This window comes from Taeniopygia guttata, chromosome 9 (assembly GCF_048771995.1).
Source record: "Taeniopygia guttata chromosome 9, bTaeGut7.mat, whole genome shotgun sequence".
NCBI classification, from domain to species: Eukaryota; Metazoa; Chordata; class Aves; order Passeriformes; family Estrildidae; genus Taeniopygia; species Taeniopygia guttata.
In genome coordinates this window covers 5,301,131-5,326,848 of record NC_133034.1, presented here as the reverse complement: position 1 = coordinate 5,326,848, position 25,718 = coordinate 5,301,131, and the positions used below count along the sequence as shown (strand labels likewise).

Below are 25,718 nucleotides of genomic sequence, written 5' to 3'. Positions count from 1 at the left end.
TGTTTTATTTCCTTATACTCCTAGACAGATTTCTGATGTGTTTTCTCTCTCCCATCTGTTGCTACAGGTTGAGTATAAACTGGGATTTCAGGTCCATGATCCCATGGCTATGGCCTTGCCCCAGGCCAACATTTCTCTACAAGGAGAAGTTCCTCGCACCCTCTCAGGTAAATTCCCCACCCCCATCCAGAGTGAATTATTCATCCATAATTCATCCATCATGAATTATGGATGAATAATGGTCATTTAGCCACAAATGCAGTTCTAGTGATCTGTGAACACTTAATAAAATTGACAAAAATTAATTTCAAATCCATGTCCTTTGATGCTCTAATGGCTGAAGTGATGAGGCATGAAGACTAAAATAGAATTTCATAGTATTGAGTTCTTTATGTGACAATTTATGATGTTTACAATATACTTCATAAACATAATCTCAAAAAAGGCCCTTATTGAAATGTTCTCTCATCTTGGAGTCTGAGATGTCCCACTCCCCTGTAACCCCTGTGTTGTGTTCACAGTGTTCCGTGTCGAACTCTCCTGCACCGGCAGACTCGACTCCGACGTCACAATCCTGATGCAGCTCAACTTAACAATAAATTCCTCAAAAAACATCACAGTTTTAAATTTCAAACGAAGGAAAATGTGCTACAAAAGTAAGAGATTAAGTTTCAGATATTTTAAAGCTTTTACTGTTTAAGTATGCTAGGAAAAGGGAGTGGGTGTATGATCCAGGACAGGAGTAACAGAGTTGAGTTTTAGGGAGGATTGGAAGAAAACAGGTAAAATTCTGCCTTTCAGAGAGGAATGAGGACTTTTGGTTGAAGCAGAAGCTGGTGAATGAACAACTTTCCCCAAAACTTCTACTGCACTGACTGACCTTTTAAAAGATATGTAACAAAAACAATTTTCTCTCTGTTTGGAAAGAAGAAATCAGTACCTTCAAAATTGCAACATTATGAGAATTCAAATAGTTCTAAAAATTAGCAATAAAATCTACTTAGTTTATAAATTGTGATAAAAATGGCTGTTTAGTGACTGTAGGAGGTGTTAGTCTGTTAGATGTGAAGTACAAAATGATCTTTGGAGATAATCCAGATTTTGGAAATCCTAAATTGACTCTTCTGTGTTACCACTTGGGAATCTGCAGGTATAATTTATTCTTGGATTGTTCCTGTTTACTGTTGTTGCTACCTAGAATTTTCCTAGGATTTTCTAGTATTTTCATAGGCACCAGAAGAAGATTCTTTTGGAGAATCCCAAGAGCTGCGCCCTCCGTAAAAATGCCTGTGGTGTTCCGCTCCTAGGCAGTATTTGGGGATTGCCACCTACTCTTTGCATGCTCCTCCTGCCTCTGTCCAGCTTACCTGGAGCCTTTGAGGGTGGTAGCTGTCTTTCCAGAGAGGGGTTTATCGTTTTTTTGAGTATAAATATCAAAGGATGAGCTCAGGGAAGGTGTGGGTCGAAGAGCCAGCCATGCCTTGTAGCACATAACGTTGGAATGCTCTATTCCTTGCATCAGGCTTCAGGAAGACCATTTTTAATTCAAAGTGTGTATCTCCTTCTAGTAAAATGGAGGTCTGACTGATAATGTTGATGTTTTTACATTTATTTCATGTTTTCCTGTATTTTTTCAAATACTCCAAGTGGGGGAAGTCAGCCCTGCTAAGTCATTCACAGCTTACTGAGCTGTGGATGTGTGATGGAGCTTTCCAGAAGCACTACACAGTTCACTGAGGGGTGAGACAGAGCCACTGCCTGAACCATCAGAAGTGGTCCTTACAGAGATCTCGTTTCTGCAGGTTCATAAAAACAAAAAATGGCTTTGTTTGGTGTGTGTTGATGGGTGTAGAGCATATGGGGGTTTCTGATTGAATTTAATGCATAAATTAGGAATATGCAGGAACTTGCTAGTGGTTTTGCTCAGGGCATTCCTGACAGTTCCTCCTCAAGTTCAAAAAAGGAGGATAAAAAAGAAAAACTCTGATTTTTTTGCCTTCCTTGGATTACTTTTTCCTAAGCTGCACTGGCTTAACAAGGAGTGGGAAGGGGCTGTGCTGTGTTGGACACAACTGAGAGCAGGAAGGGGGTGTGTAAGTGGGACTGTGCCTGTGCAGCTGCAGAAATCCATGGGATTCCCTCAGCTGCCTGCAGACCTTCGGGGTGGGAAGGGGGGGTTAATCTGGAGGCATCTCCTGCATTCCCTGGGTTTGCACTGCTCCTCTTGGTAACCAGGCCCAGAGTATGCTTAATGAAGATTTAACCACTTTCTAAAGGACTGCTACTCACTTGAGCTGTGTTGTCCTCCTGCCTTCACTTGCATATTTATGAGTATTTAAATGGGCATCGCCTCTTCCATCCTTCTCTGTTAACTCTGTGACTCCTGACTGGCATCAGCTGAGAAGGCACAGTGCCTGTGGTTGCATCTCTGACCACTCCTTAGGATGAGCAACATTAGACTGGAGCCAGGATTTCCTCCAAATGATCAGGGTAGTCTTGATTGAACATCCCAGCAATGATTTTCTCTCCTGTAGGAACTGATTCTGTGAGGTCTTTGTTTAGTGCTATAGCAAACACATTCTCTGCACCTCTTCTTTCTGCTGCTTTGAGCCTTGGACAAGCTGCAGGGTTTTACAAGGATTCAGTGGGTTCAAGCTTTGCCACCCTGGACATGTGTGTCAGTGATGAAATACCTGACCTGTGTGTTTCAGTGTGATTTTAATTCTACCTGGTTAGGTATTTGAATGGAAATCTAGGGATTGCTGTAGTCCTTGAATCAGCTCTTCTCTTTGGAAAAGCAGTTCTGTTTTTGTATACCTGAGGCAATGTGAAGGGCTGCAATAATAAATGTACTCCAAACTTAATGGCTTTCTCTCATCTCTTTAGAGCTTGAACCAGAAGTCAAATCTCCAACAGCTGATAGAAACAGCAGCAAGGCTATCTGTAAGTAATCCTGAATGTACAACCTGGGGTTTAAAAACTGAAGAACTTTTAATGTGCTTTGATTCCACAGCTTTCCCTGTGAAAACAGTCCCCATGTAGTCTGTACTATACCCAGTGTTGCAGTGGGTTTTTGTTAATTAATTGTTTTAACTGGTGAAGAGGAAAAAACCCTATTCCAAGTCTTGTAACAACTTTTGTATCACATCTTAGGGGCTCTGGTTTCTGTACATGACTCTGATCTGTTTTCTTGACCTTATGATCTGTCTGGTTTGCTGTTTCAATTTATCACTATTGAAGGAATAGAATGAGGTAGTTTCCTTTCCACCTCTTCTAGCTGGAAATATCATTGGCTGACTGTGGCTCCATAATACCCAGAACAGGAGTATTTTTGCCAAAATGCTGTTGGAAAGCAGTGGGAAAGAGTGCTCAGTGCTCTCTTTACCTCCCACTGTCTCTTCCAAGGTAGTTGTTCTCCAGGGTACCCTATAGAACATTTGGGGTGGCTGAGGCTGCTGCCTCTCCCTGCCTCCGACCCCTCTGCTTGTGTTGCCATAACAACAAAATGTTGTTTCTTGGGGGTTTTGTTTGGGGTTTTTTGTTGATTTTTCTCCTTTCTGAGCAGGGTTCAGTAACTTTCCACATCTGTTGCAGTCGATCCTGTAAATGCAGCTCCCACCACTTCGACCCGTGTGTTCTATATCAGTGTGGGTGTGTGCTGTGCTGTGATATTCCTGGTGGCAATAATCCTGGCTGTCTTGCACCTCCACAGCATGAAAAGGATAGAGTTGGATGACAGGTATGTGTTCAAGTTTTCCCAGTGTGGTTTTGGGACATATTTACTCAGACTAGTGGGAGTTCAGTCTCAAAATGAGCACTCTGTGGTAGTTTGCAATTTCTGCTCTCAGTGGCAAGCTGAGATATTGCCTGTGTGGGGTTGAGGTGAGAGCTGTGCTGCAGAAAGGCAGCAGTTGCAGGTGCTCTGCTGTTTATGAGGTGGAAGGGTTTTTCAGGTTTTGCCAGAATATTTGTGTAGAGTAGAAAGATTCAGACAAAATCAGATCTGCAAGGATTGTCAGGGTTGAAGGAAAAATTGACTTAGGCACACTGGAAAGGCAGCCTGGGAGAGCTGGGGGTGTTCATACTGGAGAAGAGAAGGCTCCAGGGAGACCTTAAAGCCCCTTTCAGTGCCTAAAGGGGCTCCTGGACAAGGGCGTGGAATGCCAAGACAAGGGGGAATGACTTTCCACTGCCAGAGAGTTTTTACCTTTATTTTACCTTAGATGGGATATTGGGAAGTAATTCTTCCCTGGGAGGGAGTTGAGGCCCTGGCACAGTTTCCCAGAGAAGCTGTGGCTGCCCCTGGATCCCTGGAAATGTCCAAGGCCAGGTTGGACAGGGCTTGGAGCAACTGGGACAGTGGAAGGTGTCCCTGCTCATGGCAGGGGGTGGGACTGGATGAGCTTTAAGGTCCCTTCCCACCCAAACAGTTCCATGCTTTTACATGATTGGATGAAAACACTTGGGTTTTACTGACACCTGCAGGAGACTGAATTTCAGTTTTCCCTACTTTGATATTCCAGTATTCAGTTCAGCCTTAGGGTACAGTCTGAACATTACAACTGCTTGGTTATAAAACTGGCAATGTTGGGCTCTCTCAAATATATTTCCAATCCAGAAGAAACGTAGCACATGCATGGAAAATGGAGTTGTAACATGAGTCCAAGAGCGTTGGAGTGGGGATTAAACACTGAGGAGAAGGGAGGCTGGAAAAGCAGGTGGACTGAGGCTGTGTGAACAGCCTGCATCAGATGCAACTGTTCAGGAGCAGGCCGTGTGAAACTGGATCCTTTGGAAAACAGCCCGTGGGTGGTCACCCCTGTGAAAGGATATCTTGAACTAAAGGATGTCTTGAACTGCTTCTGTGCTGCCTGCAGCCTCGTGGAGTAGCTTTATCTTTTTCATCCTCCTCTTTATCCATTCATCTGTTCCTTTCAGTTTTCTCCCTGCCATTCCCTCCCCTGGCGGCCCCAGCCCATGTGGCTTTGGCAGTGCCGCTGCATGGTGGTTTCTCAGTTGTAACCAAATGAACTTGTCAGCCTCCCTCAATTCCTTTCTACCTGGGTGTCTGATGGAGGGGTTTTAATCAGCTGAAGGTGTTAAAGGATGTGCAGCTTGCTTTAATTCAGAAAGGAAGAACATTCTATTTATAGTATGGGATAGTGCCGTGTGTGAGGTAAGGCTTTGAGGTGTCCAGCCCGGCAGTGTGATCAGATGTCCTCCCCTGTACTCCATTGCACTGGTTTTCTGTGGAGATACAAAGTAATCCTAAAAACACAACTTACTTTCTGTGGAGATAAAGCTAAAAATCCATTTCATGTTAGTCCTTTGTTGTTTGCAGGTGTAAATAATTTGCTTTGAATCACTGTATGTCCTACTGACAAATTCTGATAAATTCAGGGGATTTTCCCTGTCTGTGGAAAGAGTTTGGAACGAGATGATCTTTGAGGTCTCTTCCAACCCAGACCACTGAGTGATTTTAGGAAGTTTGTGCAGCTCCTGGGGTTTAGCTCTTCAAGCACCATGTGATGACTTATTTTTGAGCCTGAAGGTGCCTGGCCTGGCAGAACTGTGGATGTGCTGCTGTGTAAAAGCTGTTGCTCAGGCAGTGCCAGAGCAAAGGTGTAACAGAAGCAAAGTGTGCCTGAAAATTCGGAGGTGTGGGGTTTGTTTTGAACAAACTCACCGAGGGAAGCAATAATTCCTGATTTGGTTGTGAATAATACTCTCAAACTGTTTCTGTAAAAGGTTCCTGAACAGAATATGACAATGTCATTAGGGTTAACGACCTCCCAGGAGCAACAGAGCCTGGAAAACCCACTGGTGCTCTTAATTTCAACCCCCAGAACTAAATAAAACCGAGGAGGGTTGTTAACTGGAAGCTCAAGCCGAGTTTACAGGCTGCACATGGATTATTTGGGAACATTGTATTGGAAGTCCACGGCAAATGCTGCAAACCTCCCAGCAAAGGCACTGGAAAAGTGCCAAGGAAAGTTGGCATGGTTTAACAGCAGGATAATGGGAGTCATTAAAGCAAGAAGACATCGTTCAAATAGCTGATAGAATATGCAAGTGAGGAAGCTCAGGAAGTGAGTTAAACCTAAAAACCAGAACGAAGCCAACCCAAAAGAGTTTTTCAATCTTGCAACAGGCATTAAAAGAATAATTCCTTCCTCACACTTGCCTCCAGCCAAAGGAATCCACAGGGCTAGTGGGTGATCAGGTTACAAAAGGAGTTTCCAGCCAGAGCAAGAAAAGGAAATGCAAGTTGTGCCTTGGTGTTTGATGTGGTGACCGTGCCAAAATTCTCCTTCCTGGGGAGCTCGCTGCAGAGTGGATCATATTGAGGCAGCTCATGGATGCAATAGTGGGAGCAGTTCAAATAAGCAGTAATTGCCAGCACCAAAGAATAGTAATTCAAAAACGTTTAAGGGGAGCAGCTAGACCAGCATCTGTGGCTTTTAGGCTCCTGCTAAAAGCTGTGCTGGAGCCCTGCACCTCGAAGGCAGGGAATGTGGGAATAACTGTAAAAAAAAAAGTGTTCCAGGGAGAGATTGAGGCCAGCTATAAATGAGTAAGTTTGTGTTATGAGATTCAGTAGATTCTATTCCAGAGAAAAAATTCAGTGGGTTCATCCATGATTGGGCTGTAATGGGGAAGAGTGGACTTGGATTTCTGGTTTTTAAAGGAAGCAGTGGGCTTGGAGGGCATTACTAGCCATGTCTGACAATCCTATAGGCGTCACTGGCCTGCCCAAGAAACCTTAAATGTTTATAATTTGACAGAGCAGAGGTTGTATCCCAAACCAGTTTCTTCTTCATCCTCCCAATACAGTCAGCAGTGGAAAACTTGAGGTTGGATCAAAGAGGGGACATTTGTATGTGGCTGGAGGGGAAGAACTACAAAAAAGCTTCTGGCCCTGCCATCTGACCTGCTAATAGGGGTTTTGGTCCACTACAGCTGCAAAAGCCCTTTTTGTAGAGTTTTGACTGTGAAAATAAGGCAGAAGTCAGCCTGCTGTGGTTTAGGCTGTGGTTTACCCGTTTCATGGATACTCTGTGGACCCCTAGTCCTTCTGCCCAAAGAAAGCATCTCAAAAAACACACCTTAGGTGGTGCTGGAAGGGGCAACAGGTACCCCTAAGGAGGGGAGTGACAAAGTAGGGTAGAGCAGTTTGGGCTGTAAAATAGAGCCCTTGTCTCAGTGGGACATCGGTGCCACGAGATGTGCAAATCTTTCCTGGAATATAAGAGTTGTTCTTGGTATCACAGGATGGTTCTGGCAAGGAATGTTTTGTCACTTTGATTATTCCAAAGTGGGGAGAAGTGTGAAGACAGAGAAGTTCTGGAAAGCAAATAGGGGGAAGCTGTTCATGCTTCGTGCCAAGACTTTTGAGTCACCTGAAATACATTAAAGTCTTGCCTGTAAAATCTGATTTTGACCTCGACAGGTTAATTTGGAATGTGTTGGAGTGGCAAGCAGTGATGCTGATCTGCATTTGTGTTTCCCCACAGCATCAGCGACAGCAGCAGCTCGCAGGGGCTGTCGCAGCCCTCCACGCAGACGACGCAGTACCTGCGGGCTGACACGCCCAACAATGCCACGCCAGTAACCAGTAAGTGTTAATCTAAGCACAGACCCTCCTCCACGCTGCTTTGGTGGCAAGTGCAAGAGAAGAACACCAGTAATTCTCTGGCTCTGTCACTTTGCTTCTTGAATTCTTGAATTTGATCCAGCCACGCCGTAGTCAGGAGTGAGTTCGGGGGGATGTGAGGGGTATGGGCATGAGACTCTGTTTGTCCCTTGGTTTGTTCAGAGCAGTCAGCCAGCCAGGCTTCACCAGTAGCTGTGAAGTACCTGTGTTTTACACTGGAAAGAGCCTGCCTTGTGCAGTCCAAACAGAGGAGAGAGAACAGGATGTGTCCACCCAGCCCTGGGATCAGTTACTAAAGCAGGTGATGCCACGTGCATGAATCCTGATGGTTGTGTTATTCTTGTCATCTCCTGTTGCTTACAGCTTTGCTTGAAGTGATAAAAAACAGCTGAAGAGAGCAGTGAGAGGAAAGGAAGGGTGGCAGCAATTTAGATACAGACTAGTGACTGATACCACAGAATCACAGAATATCCCTGGAAGGGACCCACAGGGATCATCAATCCAGCTCCTGGCCATGCACAGACACCCCAACAATCCCACCCTGGGCACCCCTGAGAACGTTGTCCAAACTCCCCTGGAGCTCTGGCTGCCTTGGGGCTGTGCCCATTCCCTGGGGAGCCTGGGCAGTGCCCAGCACCCTCTGAGGGAAGAACCTTCCCCTGATATCCAACCTAAACCCCCTGACACAGCTCCAGCTGTTCCCTGGGGTCCTCCTGGTCACAGAGAGAAGAGCTCAGAGCTGTCCCTTGGGAGGAGCTGCACACTGGGATCAGGTCTCTCAGTTTCTTCCAAGTTGAACAGACTGAGTGCTCTCAGCTGTGTTCTGAGTTAATTCTGTAGTTAATGATGTATTTATTACCTGTGGAATTTTTACTCCTCAAATTATTGTGTGGTGGAGGGCTATCCCAGCCAGCCCTGCGCCAGGGAAGGGCCTGTTGCAGCTGGAGGGAAGGTGGCCAGTATAGGGACACCCATAGGGTTTTTTTTAAACCAACTAATAAGACCCCAAAGTCTCTTCCATTGTCCTCTGATGGCACTTGGTGATAGTGACTGTGCCATCATGAGGGAGTACAGCAGAAAGGTCATCATTACTCTCAGCCCTCCTTTTTTCCTCCCCATTTGTGGAAGCAGGTGTTTACTGAGGCTGAACTGCACCTCTGGGAGAGATTTGGGGCTCACTTCTAAATTGTACTGTATCTTCCTGTCCTGGGTTGTCCCTTAAAAAAAAAACCCAACCAAAAAAACACCCAAAAATCTTATTTGTCATCCGAGTTCATCTTTCCCTTGCTAAAAGCTGCCTTTAAAACGTATTTGGTATAAGCATTCATTTAAAAAACAGGCTTGTAAAAATTTAATATATGAAATGTTAAAAAAATTCCTTTTCACAGAGCTTGGAAGACTTATCCTGCAAATTATTCTACAGCTGCTTTCCCTCTGGTCACCTGAGTTCCTCCCCAGCCTTTTTATTTTCCATCTCTTAGAATCACAGAATCATTTAGGTTGGAAAAGCCCTCCCAGATCATTAAGTTCAACTGTTCCCTCAGCACTGCCAAGGCCACCCATGTCCCCAAGTGCCACATGGCTTTTAACTCTCTCCACGGGTGGGATCTCCACCAGCTGGGCAGCTGGGCCAGGGCTTGACAGGGCTTTGGGAAGTGGAGTTTCCCCTCATGCCCAATCTGCGCCTCCCCTGGTGCAACTTGAGGCCATTTCCCCTTGTCCTGTCCCTGTCCCCAGCTGTCCCCTCCTGTCAGGAGTTGTGCAGAGCCAGAAGGTTCCCCTGAGCCTCCTTTTCTCCAGGCAGAGCCCCTTTCCATCTCATTCAGCCACTCCTGGTGCTCCAGCCCGTTCCCCAGCTCCATTCCCTTCCCTGGACATGCTCCAGCCCCTCTGTGTTTTATCCCAGCTCAGGCTGAGCTGCTGATGTCCTGTCAACCTCAGGTTTTTTGTTTGGCTTTCCAGGTGACTCAGGTTGTTAATTTTGCTGAGTTCCAGTTGCTGGAACGTTGTCTCGCAGAATCCTCTGGCCAAGGGCAGGGGACCAAGCCCAGGGTGGTGCTTCAGCCCTCCTGACCCTGCCCAGTGTGGTGGCCACTGTGCCCAAGTGTCATCTGTTTGCTGGAGGCAGCCCTTGCTTCACAGTGTCTCTTACCTGCTTTGAGACACCCCCAGTAGCACTGGAAATGGTGGAAATTAGGAGAAGAAAAGAAAAGGTTGGATGTGTGAAAAAAGCAGGATTGACATTCTTGGTCATTTCACAGTTGCATAATTTTGCTTTCAGTAGCATTCAAATTTTGAAGAAAGTATTATCAGGGTAATTCTCTAGATTTCTCTAATAATTCATACACATGTACAAAAATATTCCAGGCTTTCTGACTCTCCTGTTGTATCCAGATGTCTGGAAGTGCCAGAAGAGGGCACTGGTAGTTTGTTAATGTCCTGCTGGTGTACAGCATCTTCCCAGCTCTGAGTTTTCCAACAGTCTATTTCCTCCTCATGAGGGCAGTGCAGTGTTGATCACCTTCAGTACTGCAGTTTCCTTCACCCGGAGTTAATAATAAAAGTTGTTTGCATGACACTACAGAGAATTTCTGTGTAATTTCTTTCCCTGCAGATGATTATTCTTGTATTTTTCATTGCTAAATACTATCATCTTTTTTAAATGAATATAACAGATATTTAAGATGGTGCTGCTCCCTTGTGTGTGGAGCCGTAGGTGGTCAGAGGTGAAGCCCTATGCCTGTTCTCATTCCAAGGGTATTTATGTTGGATTGTTTGGCTCTGCTGGCTCCTCAGGTTATCCCACATTACGGATAGAGAAGAATGATCTGAAAAGTGTCACTCTTATGGAGGCTAAAGCTAAAGTGAAGGACATAGCCATCTCCAGGGAGAGGATCACCCTCAAAGATGTGCTCCAAGAAGGTATTTACAGCACTCAGACACTTCATTCCTACATGCTGTAGATATATAAATACAAATACATGGATATTTATTTACAGACTTTTCTGAAAGCATTCACGGATGGTGTTTCTGATCTTCATAGCTTTGGTGGATGGGAGGAATGATGAGTTATGTTTGCATTTGGGGTGTGGGGGTGGGGAAAGCAGCTTCCAGAATTAATTAGGCTGGGGGAGCGACCAGGCGTGCTCATTAAGTCATTGAGCTTGCCTGTCTTAATAACCTGCTCCCTGAAATGATGGGTGACTGAGGGGAAGGGTAATCACTCCAGATTCAGTGCCAAGGTAATTCACTTTTGGGAGTTCCTATGATCTTAACAGCATAAAAATCAAAGCAAAACCAACCCAAAGCCCAGAAAAACTTCAGTTGTCCAAATCTGATGTCTCAGTTTGATAACTTTGCTTTGGAAATCTAATTGGCAGATGCAATATTTACAGCCCTGATATAAAAGATTCAGAGACTACCTGGTTGTTTTCATGGAATATCCTCAGTTGGAAGGACCACAAGGATCATCCAGTTCCTGAATTGTTCACTCTTTGTTTACTGTGCACTTGGAAAGTGTTCATGCACAACATTAATTGATTCTTGTTGACACTGAATTTGGAAAATAGGATTAAATATTTAGTTTTCTTTGTCATTCACCTTTATTGCTGCGATTTAAAGTCTCTGTTCCATAAAAAATCAAACTTCCTGAAGCGGGAGATTGGAGATAATCGTCCTTTGGAGGCAGAATGCTTTGTATTAGTCTGAGCAGCAGTGGAGGATGTTCCCATTCTTGTTCAGTGTGTGCCTCTGAACCTCTGGGGTGGCAGCTCTGTGCTCATTTCCAGTGTGAGCTCTGCAAAAACCTTCCTTGGCATGTGGGATGTGCTTTGTGCTCCTCTGGGCTGCCTGGGGCTGGGATGTTGGGAGTCACCCATGACTAGAAGTGACTCAATGCCCAGCAACACTTCAGATGTTTGGTGGCAGAGCTGCCCTGTTCTGCCAGATGAGGCATAAGGAGCTGTTGAATGCAGTTTGGACCCAGTCAATCCTGGGATCTTGTTTCTTAGCCTCCAGCTGTTACTTTGAGTCAGAACCTTCAAAAGTTAAGCACGGAGTCGTTTGGGTTAGAAAAGCCCTTTGAGGTCATTGAGTCCAAACACTCCCCAGCAATGCCAATTTCACCTATGTCCCCAAGTGCCACATCCACATGTCACAGGACTTAGAAGACCTGACCAATTTTAGTTCAGGATCATAGTGGTGTTCAGTCTCTGCCATTGAAAAACAAAAGAGCTTCAGTGGGGAAGAAGGGGATAAAGTAAATGCATGCATGGAACTTTTTTACAGATCTTGGCCACAGATTCATTATAAACTTCACATAGCTTCCATAGCTTCACCTGCTTTTATATTTTGGAAATATATACTTAGGCACTTTCTAGAAGTCTTCAAGAGCCAAGACAGGAGAAATTTAGTTGCTGTTAAGTAATTCAGGGTGCTGTAGTTGCCTGAGAGTCTCCTAAGTTCAGCTGCTGCTTAGTGAAATTGCAATTTGAAGACCCCTGTCATGCAGGGCTTCCTTGCAGCCCCAGGGTAGGTGACAGAAGTGTTGTACTGCCCCTGTTGAAGGTATTTAGGAACAAATAAGACCTCTATTTCATGCTGTCAAAGATGTTTCAGCCTAGTCAGGCAGGAGGAAGCCTTGGGAAGGGTCTGTTATTTTGGAATAGACTCTGTGGAGATGATGCACACCTTGGTGCAGAAAAGTGTTGCCAATGTGAGCAGTAAAAACCAATTAATTCTGTGTGTTACCAGTTGTTCTCAGCCCAGCTTCTCAGAGTGGCTCCTTCTCCTGCAGTAGCATCAGTAACAGCTTGTGAATGGAAAAATGCTGGAGAGTCTGAATGACCCCCAAACAAACCCAGCACCTTCCCTCTGAGGTGAAACTTGTGAATAATGGGATGCTGGCTGTTTCCAAGTGTTCCCTGTGTGCTGGCTAGCCAGAATTGCTGTTTCCTTGTGAATGTTTCCAAAACAACTTGGTCCTTGTGAGAAGTGCCTTGGCTTAGAATTGCAGACGGGGTGGGTGAGAAAAGGGAACTGGAGTTCTTAATGCAGGGAGTTGACTGAAGTGCCACAAATAAACCACCATCATGTTGATACTTAATTTCACTGGGCTCTGCTGCTACCACTAGTTCACTCTCATGCTTTTCCCCTTAAGTTTTATTTATGTAAAACTTCAGCATTGCTGCCTGTAGTTGTGAATCCCCCTCATGCTGGAGAACAGTTGGGTTCTCACTTGGTGGCTTTATAGGGTTTGCAGACACTTTAACTGCAGGCATTGCTTCCTTTCTGCTGTGAAAGGTACTGTTTGCTTAAGATACTCCTAATGTTATCAGTGGTTCTTAACCACATTTTACTGATTGGATGTTCTCTTCCTAGGCACGTTTGGGCGCATTTTCCATGGAATTCTAATAGAAGAAAAAGACCCCAGTAAAGAGAAACAAGTTTTTGTCAAAACTGTTAAAGGTATGTTTGCATGAAGGAGCGGGTTTGTGTGCAGGTGTTTGAACTGTGCTGCAGGCTGAGGGTGCCAAACCTGGCTTTACAGCAATGCCCTTCTCCCCAAAATATGCAAATGATAAAAAGCAAAGGCAGCTGGGATGCTTCTTCAGCCACAGAGAAGAGCAATCTTATATGGAAGAAAAATGCATGTGTTCTCCACCAGTGCCTCCAGTCAGCACCCTTGAATACTTCTGTTTATTATTCTTCTAAGTAAAAAATTATATTGTTTTTTTTCCCCAGCATGTCATTGTCTTCCCAGTCACAGCCTTGTCCCCTGCAAATTGCTGAAAGACACCTGAAATGTATCTTAAAAACCTTTTACAAATGCATGGCTGTTCAAAAGACAGGGCATAATTTCTGCCTTCCTTAAGCTTTGCAACTGAAGTATGAGAATTGGCATTTAGAACTGAATTTATCCAAATACAGCACCTGTGTTCAGGAAATACCTTGAAATGGGGGTAGTAGACTTAAGGAGCAAGGTGGGTGTAGGTGAAAAAATTACAAATATCCTACATGTCTGTCACATGTATCCCATTTGTATATCACAAATATCCTACATGTATCCTTATGTTTAATGTATTCTACATCTATCCCTTCCTCTGCAATCATCACAAGTTCTCTTTTTTGTCAAATTCCCAGTACAGTGGTTGTTTTACCACTTATTCACTTATTTTTGTCATTTCAGTTGGGTGTCTCGTTGCCTTTGGTTTTTCATTTGGCAATTTCTTTAATTTTTTTTTTTTTGGCAAAAAATAAAATAAGCATCTATAATAATTTCAACTCTCAATTCCCTCTCCAGCTCTCCTGAATCCCCTTTTGGGGGCTCTAAGTTCTCCCTGGAGCTGCCTTTTCTCCAGGTGAACACCCCCTGCTCTCCCAGCCTGGCTTCTCTTATTTAAAAACCAAAAAATTGCTTCTTTCCAGTATTTTGGGAACGTTTTCTGAATTCTGCCCTCTTCTGTTCCCTTTCCTTGCCAAACAGTTCTGTCTTTTTTTATTTTCTTGGCTCTTATATAATAATAGTTCTGAAAAACTTAGCCTTTGGCACGCGAGCATTGGATTAAACAACATAACATTTGTCAAAAGTTATCTTAATTTAGCTGCCTCCCATGACCTCTTATTGAATTGCTTTTCCAAAATGGGACTTCCAATGCACTTCTAAATCCATAATTGTCCCTTACAGTGGCTGTGTCTGTGACACATTCGTGTCCTATAGGACCAAGCTTTTCCCTTTGCAGGGAGGGATTCACTGCAGTGAACTGGAACTGGTCCTCAGGGAGTGATGGCATTCGTAGGGTCACTGTAGAGAATTTCCCAGCATTAAAAAAGACCTGTGTGTAAAAAGTGTAGAGTAGGTTTTGCTGATACTTGGGCTTGGGCAGCAGAATTTTGCAAGGAAAAGAACCTGTAACATCCCCTCTCCTCACAGCAGCTCACTTACAGCACTGATGTTACTCAGTTTCATTTTCACACCCTGGCTGTGATTGCTGTGTGTGTGGCTGGGACATGTAATAAGTTGGGAATTTGATCTGGTTGGAAGAAAAAAACCTGCAAAAATTCTCCTGTAACCAGAGTTTTTCCTTGATCTCAGTCATTCTGTGGCCACACACACACTGCTGTTCTGGCACAAGCAGAAGCAGGGCAGGACCATAAAATCTTGATGGGTATGAGAACCATTAAACTGACTTAAGTATCTCTTTGCTGAAGGCAATAAAGCCTGAGGGTCATGGAAAATAGACACTTTGTCTGTGGAGTTAAATTATCCCTTCCCAAAAGTGTGAGCTGCTCCAGAACTGCCTTATTTAACCCAGAGGTGCTCTCTGAAAGTGATAAAATGAAGTCTAGTGATGCCCCAAATGTCAGGAAACAATGGGGAGTGGGGGTGGAGTATCCCAGATATTTGGAAAATGTGAACTGAGGTTCTTTGAGTAGGTACTGTGAGGAAGAATAACCTCCTTGAGAGAAAAAACACCTCTTTTTTCTCACCAGCATCAGTGCTTGAGAAACTGAAGGGGATTTGTTATGGCTTTAAACCTGGAATTTCAAGAGAATCCTAGAATCCCAGAATGATTTAGGTTGGACAGGACCTTAAAGCCCATCTGTTCCCACCCCTGCCATGGGCAGGGACACCTTCCACTATCCCAGGTTACTCCAAGCCTTGTTCAACCTGGCCTTGAACGCTTCCAAGGATCCAGGGGCAGCCACAGATTCTCTGGGCAACCTGTGCCAGTGTCTGACCTCACAGGGAAGAATAAATAAATAATTTTTTTAAAATTGTCTTCCTTATGTCAAATGTAAATCTATCCTTTTCCTGTTTAAAACGTTGCCCCTTGTCCTGTCCCTGCAAGTCATGATCAAAAGTCTGTTTCAGTCTTTCTTACAATACACAAGCCACAGAAAGGTGTCCTTGGAAAATTTTCTTCTTCAGGCTGAACCTCCCCAGCCCAACAAGTATTACAGATGGGCTAAGAGCTTGGGTTTGTTGGCTGTTAGAAGAGCTCTGTGCCACGTGGGCAGGTGTCAAGGTTGTGCTGTTCAAGGAGTGGTTTCTGAATGAAAATCCATGAAGAAAAATCATGCCCTAAGTGCCTGTCATAATGAATCTCTTTTCATGTGCCCCTCCTTCAGCTGTCAGTGTACTACAGCATCCATACCCTTTTATGAGGGGTTATTTCCAATGATGTGGACAGGGGGGATGTGCTGCCAGTTTTCCCATTCCCTGTGCTGGGCAAGGTGAGTTGTGGCTGTTGTCCTCATCAGGCATTAGTTATATCTGTGGGTATTTCCTGCTCTGGAGGGAGAGGGACTGCAGCCTGTTTGTCTCTTCCCTGTATTCTTTCCCCATGGTTAATTGTTGCCCCCAAAGGATCAAAAGCAACAGGTAGTTGACTGCAGTAACTGCAGCAGCCCTTCCCACTTTCCTTCCCTGATGTTTCCCAGAGCTCCAGTGAGATGCAGAGCATTGCTATAAACCAGGAGAGTGAAAACAGGATCCCTGATTTCTCTGAACTTTGTTTTTGTTCCCCTTCTGAAGTGATCTGCTCTTAAAGGAGTCAGTAATACACGAAAACTAAGAGAGCCTGAACCTGCCTGAGAGGGGGAAGAGCCCATGCAGAGAGTTTCCTGAAATCTTTTGTATTCCCTTTGTTGTCTCAAGCTAGGGTAGAACTATTAGGTCAGATTCTCAAATAGCAAGTTTGATCCTGATTAGGCAGTATCAGTGCAGGGATTGAATAGGTTGGAGTGTGCTTGTTCAGCATGATCTGACTGGTTTCTCATCCGCCACAGAATTTGGGGTCTTTCATTTGAGCACTTCATGAAGTTATTGAAGTACTTTTGAAGTGATTCAGTGCTTACTTGTTCTGTAGCTCTTAAATTGATGGGGTCTAAAAGTTGGAGATGCTTCTCTTGAAGTCTCAACACCACATCTCTTATAAAGACTGACAGGAGGATTCATCCCTGGGTTTTACTCCAGATACTTAAAGGAGTTTTTTCTTTCATGGAGCTTTATTTCACTCCAGGGAGAAAGCTGTAACATGCCCATGGCAGTGACAAAGTTTCTACATGCAGGTTCATGAAATAGATGAGTTTATAAGGTTTTTTTGATGCTGTAACATCTGTGTCTGGGTGCCTGAGCCTTCTGATATGAGCAGTGCCGTGTGCCAAGGAGAGCTTAAAAGGAAAATGGATCTCTCTTGGCTTTCAGGAGGCTCCAATAACTTCAGACTGCAAAGATCCCAAGTTCTGGGGAAAAGGTGTGACGTGTTCAGGCTGTCCTACATCCTTCATGTTGGCCATACAGTTGTGTTGTCTTTGCAGTTTAAACTTCCACTGTGTTCATTTGCTAGGCAAGGTGCTCAAAGTCATGGTTACTTTCACCCTTAGACATTTCAGTGGAAAATTTGCCTTCTTTCTGTCTTCAAACAGACACTGATGAAGACTGAGGATGTGTGTCATTGCCAGCAAGAACAAGGATATGTTATCTAGGATATCTGGGATTTTGGAATCTTTGGGTCAACACAACCTGAACAAGTTCTTTTGTTAGAAATATGAGAGACTTAGCTGGCATTTGCTTTCTTCGTTTTGTTTTTTGTTTTACAGAAAAATTATATTATGAGGGTGGAATGCTTCACTTTCCAACCAGAGGTTTCCAATTCCTCTCAGTTTTGGGAAGTGTCTCTGATGGCATGTTTCTCCAAGCTGGCATTACATCTCTTGACAGGGTTTAACAGATCCCTCCAGCCTTTCTGGGGAATCTTTTAAATCATCTGATGTCAGAGGAGGAAGAAAACACACAGGTTTCACCTTTGATTTAAAGAACACTTTGTTTAATGGTGCTTTTCCTGTGAAGGAGAAAATTCTTAGCAAAACAAATGGAATTGTGTTATTCCAGGAACATATGAAGTGAGGGTGAGCTGTGCAGAGGCCTGACTCATTTAGGATGTTCTGGCCAAGGTACACTTTTGGTAAAAACAACTCAGTGTGCTGTTCAAGATAACCCGGCTGCTCCCATTTCATGTTCTAACCACTTAACATTTTTCTGATGTACGAGGAAGGAGTGTTTGGAAACAAACCATCCATGGAAAGCACTGGAAACAAAGTCAGTGTTGACAAAGGTCAGCTCTTTAAACTTCATTGTTCTACCAACTTTTAATAACGCTTTAGTTCTGTCATCTTAGGTCACTAAAAGACTTTCAGCGTTCTTGGCTATCTCTGACATTTTACTATTTAGAGTTTTTAAATTTATTGCTAGTCTAGTTAAGAGGAGATGCCCCATTCCTGGGAGTGCTCAGGCCAGGTTGGACAGGACTTGGAGCATTGTGATCTAGTGGAAGGTGTCCCTGCCCATGGCAGGAGGTGGAGCGAGATGAGCTTTAAGGTCCCTTCCAACCTAAACCATTCAATGATTGCAAGCTTGGTGACCTTTTAGGACTTCATGCAGTTTGGGAACTGTAGAAATAGAAATCCTGAGAATTCAGGCCATGCCAAGCAGGAGACAGCAATGGGCACATTGAGGGGATTTAAATGTGGACAAGCAGCTCTGTGTTAACCAAGGTGTGAAGGTTACTTGTTCACACTAAACAGGTATCAGAACTTGGAGCATCCACAGTTGTTTTCAAGGGGTCATGTTTCAATTGATGGAATTTGCTATTCTGGGCAGTTCATTCTTAAAAAGCACAGCCTTGTGAATATAGTTCTAAGTTTAAGCTTGTACCTTAAACATACAGTATTTGAATGAATTGTTCAAAAGTATTTAATCTTCCAAAATCAGAGTGCAGGATCCCATTTCTGAAGAATATAGTTTATGCCAAAAAAAAAAAAAAAAAAATCAAGAGTTACTGCTCATCTGAGCTAAATTCTTGAGTGTCTTTATAAAGGAAGACACTTGAATTTAAAGAATTTGGGATAAGTAGCAAATTTTTTAATGCCAGCCTAAAAAATGCACTTTAATTTAATCCTAGTTTTTTAGGAAAATACCCTGAGACATTTAAAGCAGTACAGTATGCTTCAGAAAATACTGAGGGGATGATTTCCAAAGTATTGTACTGCATAATTTAAAGATTTATTATTCCATCTGCTAAAAGATACTCACCTGCAGGACACTTAAATTTGCATACAGTTAAATCTCTACTTGCACATCAGTTTCATTATGTGCTGTCCCTCGACCTTTGGACCAGGACATCAGTTATGTCTCTCTTTCCTAGTTTCACTTTCAACTTAACACTTTCAGGTTGACTTTGAGTTAAATGGATTATTTAGCAAAGAGCCTTTTACTTTCTGCTCTTTGCTGCTGCTTCCTGGATTCTGGTGTTAACTGTTACACAGGGAACTAAGACTGTCCCTAAATCCTGATTTTTCTCTGCCCTTTTCTGTGGTTTCAAACTGCATGTGCATTTATAATGTAGGAAAACCAGAATAGCATTCCCTATTTTAGCAGTGTCATTTAACTCAGTCCCAGGATTTATTAAAATCAGGCTTGGATTTGTCAGTGTGAGCTGCCTTGCTTTGCAAAATAAACTCATGTGGTTGATACTTGATGCCTGGATACCAGGATTGGAAGAGAAATCCTGCTCTCTGGAAATTTTATCAGGACTAAGTGCGGTGTCCCGTGCTGTAACCTCTGCTGCTGTGGTTTGGAGTGCATGTCTTACCTTTACAGGAGGCTGGAATTCTGTAGGATGCAGGGCTGGGTTGGAAAGCAGGGGGACACTGATTTGTGGAAGTGGTGACCTGAACACCTCCTGCAGGTCCGAGCTGCAAACAGGAGCACAGAGTGCTGTGCTCAGTCTGTGGCAGGAGGAAGCATCAGATGCTTCACTTGGCTCTCTCTTGACTCCTGGGGCCTCGAAATTTTAAAGCTGAAATATTTTTATATGTACTTTCCTTTCTGCCTATGAAAACACAGGTTGGATCATGACTTCTTGCATTCCTTTAGCATCCTTCTGGTGAAGGAAAGTTGTGAAGGTTACTTGCTAGGAGCATTAAAAATGTCCTGTACAACAGATGTGAGCACAGGCGTTGAATTACTTCCAAAGACTCATGTAGAGGGGTTAAAGCAATACTCAGGCATGCATTCTCTTTCAACTAGGGTGGAATTCTGCCTTGGGAGCAGTTTTACCTAATTAATTGCCATGCAGAAACAGCAGTAATTAACAAGGATGTGTTGATACTGGGAGCATTTATCACCTGGAGCTGCTCTAGTCCTGCACTCCCAATTCCTGTGCACAGTGTGCCTGCCTGTGTGGCTGTCACCCTTCAATAACTGGGGCTTGTGCACTTTGTCGTGGGATATTTGGCAAAGTCCACAAGGCTGAAAGATAATAATGGTAATAGAAGCTTGTGAAAACAGGCAGGTGTGTAGAAAATGGGTTGTGTAAGTGTTGTGATGTGGAGGAGCATTACCTTGCAATATGATGCAGGCAGAATTTCACAGGGGAACAAACCATTACAAATGGTCCAAAGATGAGAAAAACTGCAGGTAAAACATATTCTTAAATATTGAGGTTGGAAACTTTCATCAGAAACCTTGGAGCTCCTGGCTGTAGCATTTGCAGAGATGCTTCTGGCAGGAGTCTTGAGAGAATCTGCTGTTACTGCTTGTAGCAGGCTGTGAGAGAGTTCAAATGTGACTCAGTTCAGTTTTGAAACCTGTGGTTACATGGGTTTTCAGATTCTGCTTTATCTTCTGAAGAAACAGATTTCAGTGACCATCCTACAGTGAGAAGTCTTTTAAACTGTTATGTTGCCTGAGAGGGGGCTGTGGTGAGGAGGGTGTCAATCTGTTCCCCCAGGAAATAGGGGATAGGACAAAAAAAAATTGCTTCAAGTTGCCCTAGGGGAAGTTTAGGTTGGATATTAGGGAAAATTTCTTCCCAGAAAGGACTGTCCAGCCCTGGCACAGCTGCCAAGGGCAGTGGTGGAGTCCCCATTCCTGAAGGGATTTAATAGATGAGTGAATGTGACACTTGGGGACATGGGTTAGGAGTGGCTTTGGCAGTGCTGGAGGAATGAGTGGACTTCATCTTGGAGGGCTTTTCCAACCTAAAGGATTCTGTGATCCTACTTAAGCTGTGCTGTGTAATTTTGAGGTTCTGGGAGGTCTCCCTCCCAAAGTGACTCATGAAAACATCCAGCTAATCAGTTCCCCAGTGCACTATCCAGGTAATTGCTGCTTCTGATCTCTGCTACGTCTTTTGGGGTGTGGAGAGACTTTTCCTGGTGAAGCAGAGCCTGCTGCCCTGCAGCTGATGAGTGCCTGGTCCCAGAGCAGGCAATCCCCTTCAGTTTCCCCATCACAGAACTTCCTCAAGATCTTTTCACCTGATGATTCACATGATCAATGAATGATAATGAACAAAGATTTTAAAATACATTTTTGTAGTTGGATTTTAAGAAGTTGGTAGAAATGGAATAGGTGTTTTTTCTCCCCATGAACCAGGCAAGGCCCCAGCACATCCCAGCACAGAGGGATCAGCCTCTTCTGTAAAACCACCAGTGCCAAGAGCCCCATTGTGCCTGGGTGCATACAAATCCTGTGATATCAGGAGATAAACCTGCAGCTCCATCAGAGCTTGGAATCCTGCCTTGTTCTTGCCCTGGGCCTCAGGCCAGGCTTTTGGGTAAAACCAGGGCTTGGAGAGCATCTTCCTCTCTAGAATGCATTTACATCTATCTCAGTCTTGGTTTTAAGCACCTTCTGAAAGTTGGACCTTTTTGGTCCTAACTGAGCATCTGGAATATTTCTGGGTGTTAAATCTTCCTCTGAACTTCCCTGAAGTTGCTGCTCTTTGGTTCCTCAGCTGTTGGTATGTGATCACCTTATGAAAATCTGGCTGCTCCCTGTGACTATCCAACTGCAACTCCATTCATGGCTGAGCACTGACATGTTCTTAATCACAAATTATGGTAATTCCTCAGTTCAGCTTTTTCCAGGGCCTTAAGGAAGTTTGCAGTGAGCCCTTGCAGTGCTCGCCCTGGAGCACTCAAATGGAGGGCTATTCCTGGTGCCCAGATTTTATAAATGGGAGACTGTGACCTCCTCAGTTGTGTCTCCAAGTAGCTGTTGTAATTTCAGGGGTTTCTGGCTCTGTTGGGAGGCTTTGCCCCCTCTCCCCTCTGTGGCTGTGCTTGTATCCAATACCTTCATGGATCCGGGGCAGACAAAAGGAGCCACAAAAGCCCGTGGGCATCCCATGGGTTTGACAGGATCCTTTCCTGTTTTGTTTGAGTGGCTGCACAAACAGCTCTGAGGAGAAAGCAAGGGGTGTGTGCTTACATGTAGCAGTCAGGGATTGACACAGTTTGGGGAATTTGGGATTATACATTGGCCCATGCAGGAAGATGAAATCTGTAGGATTCATTTCACTATGTGCTTGGAAAAGGTCTCAGCAAGCTTGGCTGTGGGATTCTGTTTCTCATCAAAACTAGAAATGGTGGGTTTGCTGGATTGGTTTTATGGGTTTTTAGTACAGGATGCTCAGATTCACCAGGCCCTCACAAAAAAAAATGTAATATTGCCAAAATCACCTTTGTCCTGGTCTGTGAAGATGTGTGCGTTGCTTGCTCAAAAGTGGTTACAGCCTACTAAATGTGACAGAGTTTGTTTAACTGAACTTTTTCCTTTGTAACTGATGAAAATAGCCTTAAAAGGAAGCTCAATTCCAGTGGGGACTGTTGCAGTAGCAGTATTTTGGTGTTCTTTTCTCTCTTTTGACAAGAATCACTCCAAGAAGTGGTGATTAATGTAGTGTTTTGAATTATATCTAGTACAAACCCACAATAATCAAATTGTGTGGTGGTTCTAAATTGGCACTGGTCTCAACTTAGGGGAGGATTAGCCTTGAACACTATTGTTTGTTCTGAGTCTGTTGAATTTGTTGGTGTTGGGTAAGTTTTTTGCCATGCAGAAAACAAGGAAATAATATTGATAAGCAAACACAATATGGATGGTGGGACTGTTTCACAAGATAAGATTTCAGTTTCCGTATATACTTGCCTGGGAGTCAATCATGCTTTTGGATCAACCACTATAACGTGGAGAGAAAACAACAGAACGTCACAGTGACCTGCTGTGTGCTGAGTGCTGGAAAGGGAAAGGCTTTGGCAGAAGAGTCACCATCAGGAGATGAATGAGTGCATTGTCCAAACCAGCCTGACTCGTTCTGTAGATCTTAAATCCACTCTTAAACAATCTCTGATTTAAAGTTTCAAATTATTGCTTGGTGGCTCTTATAATTAAAAGCAAACCAGTTCAGCAAGCATAGAGCCAGAGAGTGTGTGAGGAGTTAATCAGCTTAAACTCACACCCAGGAATCTCTTTCCTCCCTTCATCGTGTGCTGGGTGAAGAGGTTGAGGTCTTTGGGCCCTGTAATTACTGCTGTTTACACCTGAAGCTTTGTACAGGTAACCTGCTCCTCTGACTTCTCAGAATCTGCTTTTCCACCTCCATTTTTAATGCTGGGTTTTAGAACTGCCTGATTTAGTCATTCAGGGCTGTGTAACTTTGTTTTAATGTAGGATCTTGGTTTTTCTTTCCTCTTTCCAAACCTTTTTCATTTGTCTTGTACATAAGCAAATTTATCAAGTGTCCAGCCCACAGGGGTAGGACCATCTCTTTCTCATGTGTCTGTTGGAGTGCAGGCCAGAGTCTTCAGCTGGCCATGGCTGCAGTGTCTCCTGCACTGCAAGAACCTGTTCCTACCATCCCTACATACAGAGTGGTTATCAAACAGGGGAATCATAGATTTGATTGTGTTGGAAAGACCCTCCAAGACCATCAACTCCAACCATTCCCCCAGTGCTGTCGAGGCCACCACTCAAGTGCCTCACCCACACAGATTTAAACCCCTCCAGATTTAAATCTTCAACCACTGCCCCAGACAGCCTGTTCTAATGTCTGCCCATCCTTTCTGTCAATAAATATTCCCCAATATCCAGTTTGAACCTCCCCAGATGCAACTTAAAGCTGTTTCCTCTCATCCTGTCCCTGTTCACTGGGAGCAGAGCCCAAACCCCCAGCTCCCCTCCTGTCAGGAGCTGTGCAGAGCCAGAAGGTTCCCCCTGAGCCTCCTTTTCTCCAGGCTGAGCCCCTTTCCAGCTCCCTCAGCCACTCCTGGGGCTCCAATTCCCTTCCCCAGCTCTGTGCCCTTCCCTGGACAAGCTCCAGCCCCTCAATATCCTTGTAGTGATGGGCCCAAAAGCACTGACTGATGCATCCCATAATATACCACAGCCATAATTGTCACTGATTTAGTGGCATCTCTGAGCTTCTCCAGAGTGCTCCCATCACTCTTCACTCAGCCAGAGTGACGTTTTCTTTTGCAGGGCTCAGGCTCAGTTAGGAAAGGGTGTCAGGACTGTACAGGAGCAGGATCAGACCTTGGAGGAGAGAAGAGAGCAGAGGATTTCTTGCCCATTCTTCCTTCCAGGGCAGTAAAATCTTGACTCGACTCATCCATGACATGTAAATTCCCTCTAGTGCAGCAAGGAGAGCTCCTTGGGCTGTGCTAGGCTCTCCTGTGCCAGCTCCCTGCCAGAACTAGTCCCAGCACGAGGGAGACACAGAAAATGCTCCCAGGTGTGAGGGGGGTGGGATTGGGAGTGCTCTCCTTGATGTCTTCTTAAGATTCCCTGGAGGTTCTTTCCACCAAGGGGGGAAAAAAATCCCAAATACACAAAGAGTGGTGGGAGAGAGGTTCCAGGTACCACCTGTGCTTCTGCCCAGTGGATGCTCTGATTGCTTTGGGTTAGCTGTCAGCAGTGGTTTTATTTATTTATTCATTTTGAAAGGTGGGAGAGAGAACAGCAAACATTTCTAAGGTTACCAAGAGTCAAGTGTGTCAAGCAGAGAGCAAGGAAATAAGTAAATCTAGACATAAACAGCCTCCAGCCATGTGGCAGTAAACACCACTGTACCTGGAGTGGTAACTCAGTAGCAAAGCAGTGTCCTTGGAGCATATTCGTGCTTGGGAAGCATTTGGCACATCCCACTTCTTCCATGGGCACCAGTCCTGTGCAGGATGGGACCACACTGCCCAGTGCAGCTGGCCTGTGCCTGCCCAGAAGCTGTCAGGAAGTGCAGAACCACAGCCTGTCAGCCCCTGGAATGTTCTTGATTTCCTTTCTGGGCTTCACCCCACTCCTTTAAGCAGAAATGAGCCTCAGAACCTGGCCTTGAACTCTGGGGCTTTTTGTAAGTGCCATTTTAGGAAAGGAGGCAATCAAGTTCTGTTCATGCTCAAGTGACCTTAAATGACTTGCAGATCTGGACTGAATTTTAATTAATATGTTGATTCGTTTCCAAAGTTTATCTGTGGTTCTTTTTTTTCCCTCAGATCAAGCCTCAGAGGTGCAGGTGACAATGATGCTGACGGAAAGCTGTAAACTCAGAGGGCTTCACCACAGGTAGGGCACGTAGGGCTGGTGACAAATCCATGTCACTGTGAGGCGGAAGTACCTGAGCTAAACCTCCCTGGGGAGAGGGAGCTCTTTGGGAATTCAGCAACACTTCTGTAGAATCATGGAATGCCAGGATGTTTTGGGTGGGAAGGGACCTTAAGGCTCATCTCTGCCGTGGGCGGGGTACCTTCTACAGCCCAGGTTGCTCCAAGCCCTGTCCAGCCTGGCCTGGAACACTTCCCAGGGATGGGGCAGCCACAGCTTCTCTGGGCACCCTGTCCCAGGGCCTCACCACCTTCCTGGGGAACAATTCCTTCCCAGGATCCCATCTATCCCTATCTGGCAGTGGGAAGCCATTCCCCTTGTGCTGTCACTCAATGTCCCCAGTCCCTCTCCAGCTCTCCTGGAGCCCCTTTAGGCACTGAAAAGAGCTCTGAGGTCTCCCTGGAGCCTTCTCCAGGATGTTCCCAGCCTTATATAATAAAGACCTTAAAATAGGTTTTTGGTGAAACATACCTAAAATAGAAAGAGAATGAACGTGCCCTACTCTCTTCATTCCAAATGAGCTGTTGTCCTCCCTATTACAAGTCAAACTTTTTTTAAAAAGTCCAAAATGCTTTTTTTCCCTACGCTGCTTCTGAGGCTGGGACCATCACAGGTCTC

General features: G+C 44.5%; 1 protein-coding gene across 2 annotated transcripts in view; it reads left to right on the top strand.

Moving 5' to 3' along the window:
• The window catches only part of RYK (receptor like tyrosine kinase), a 54,629-nt gene that overhangs the window by 19,592 nt on the left and 9,319 nt on the right, over nt 1-25,718 (top strand). The window contains exons 3-10 of one of the 2 annotated variants that reach the window (XM_002192766.7): nt 68-167; nt 522-656; nt 2,887-2,943; nt 3,595-3,739; nt 7,515-7,615; nt 10,451-10,576; nt 13,034-13,120; nt 24,992-25,061. In XM_002192766.7, coding sequence (XP_002192802.5) covers nt 68-167; nt 522-656; nt 2,887-2,943; nt 3,595-3,739; nt 7,515-7,615; nt 10,451-10,576; nt 13,034-13,120; nt 24,992-25,061 — 821 coding nt within the window. Of the gene's footprint in view, nt 1-67; nt 168-521; nt 657-2,886; nt 2,944-3,594; nt 3,740-7,514; nt 7,617-10,442; nt 10,577-13,033; nt 13,121-24,991; nt 25,062-25,718 lie in introns of both variants that reach the window. The other variant, XM_072933279.1, reaches the window with a different exon arrangement.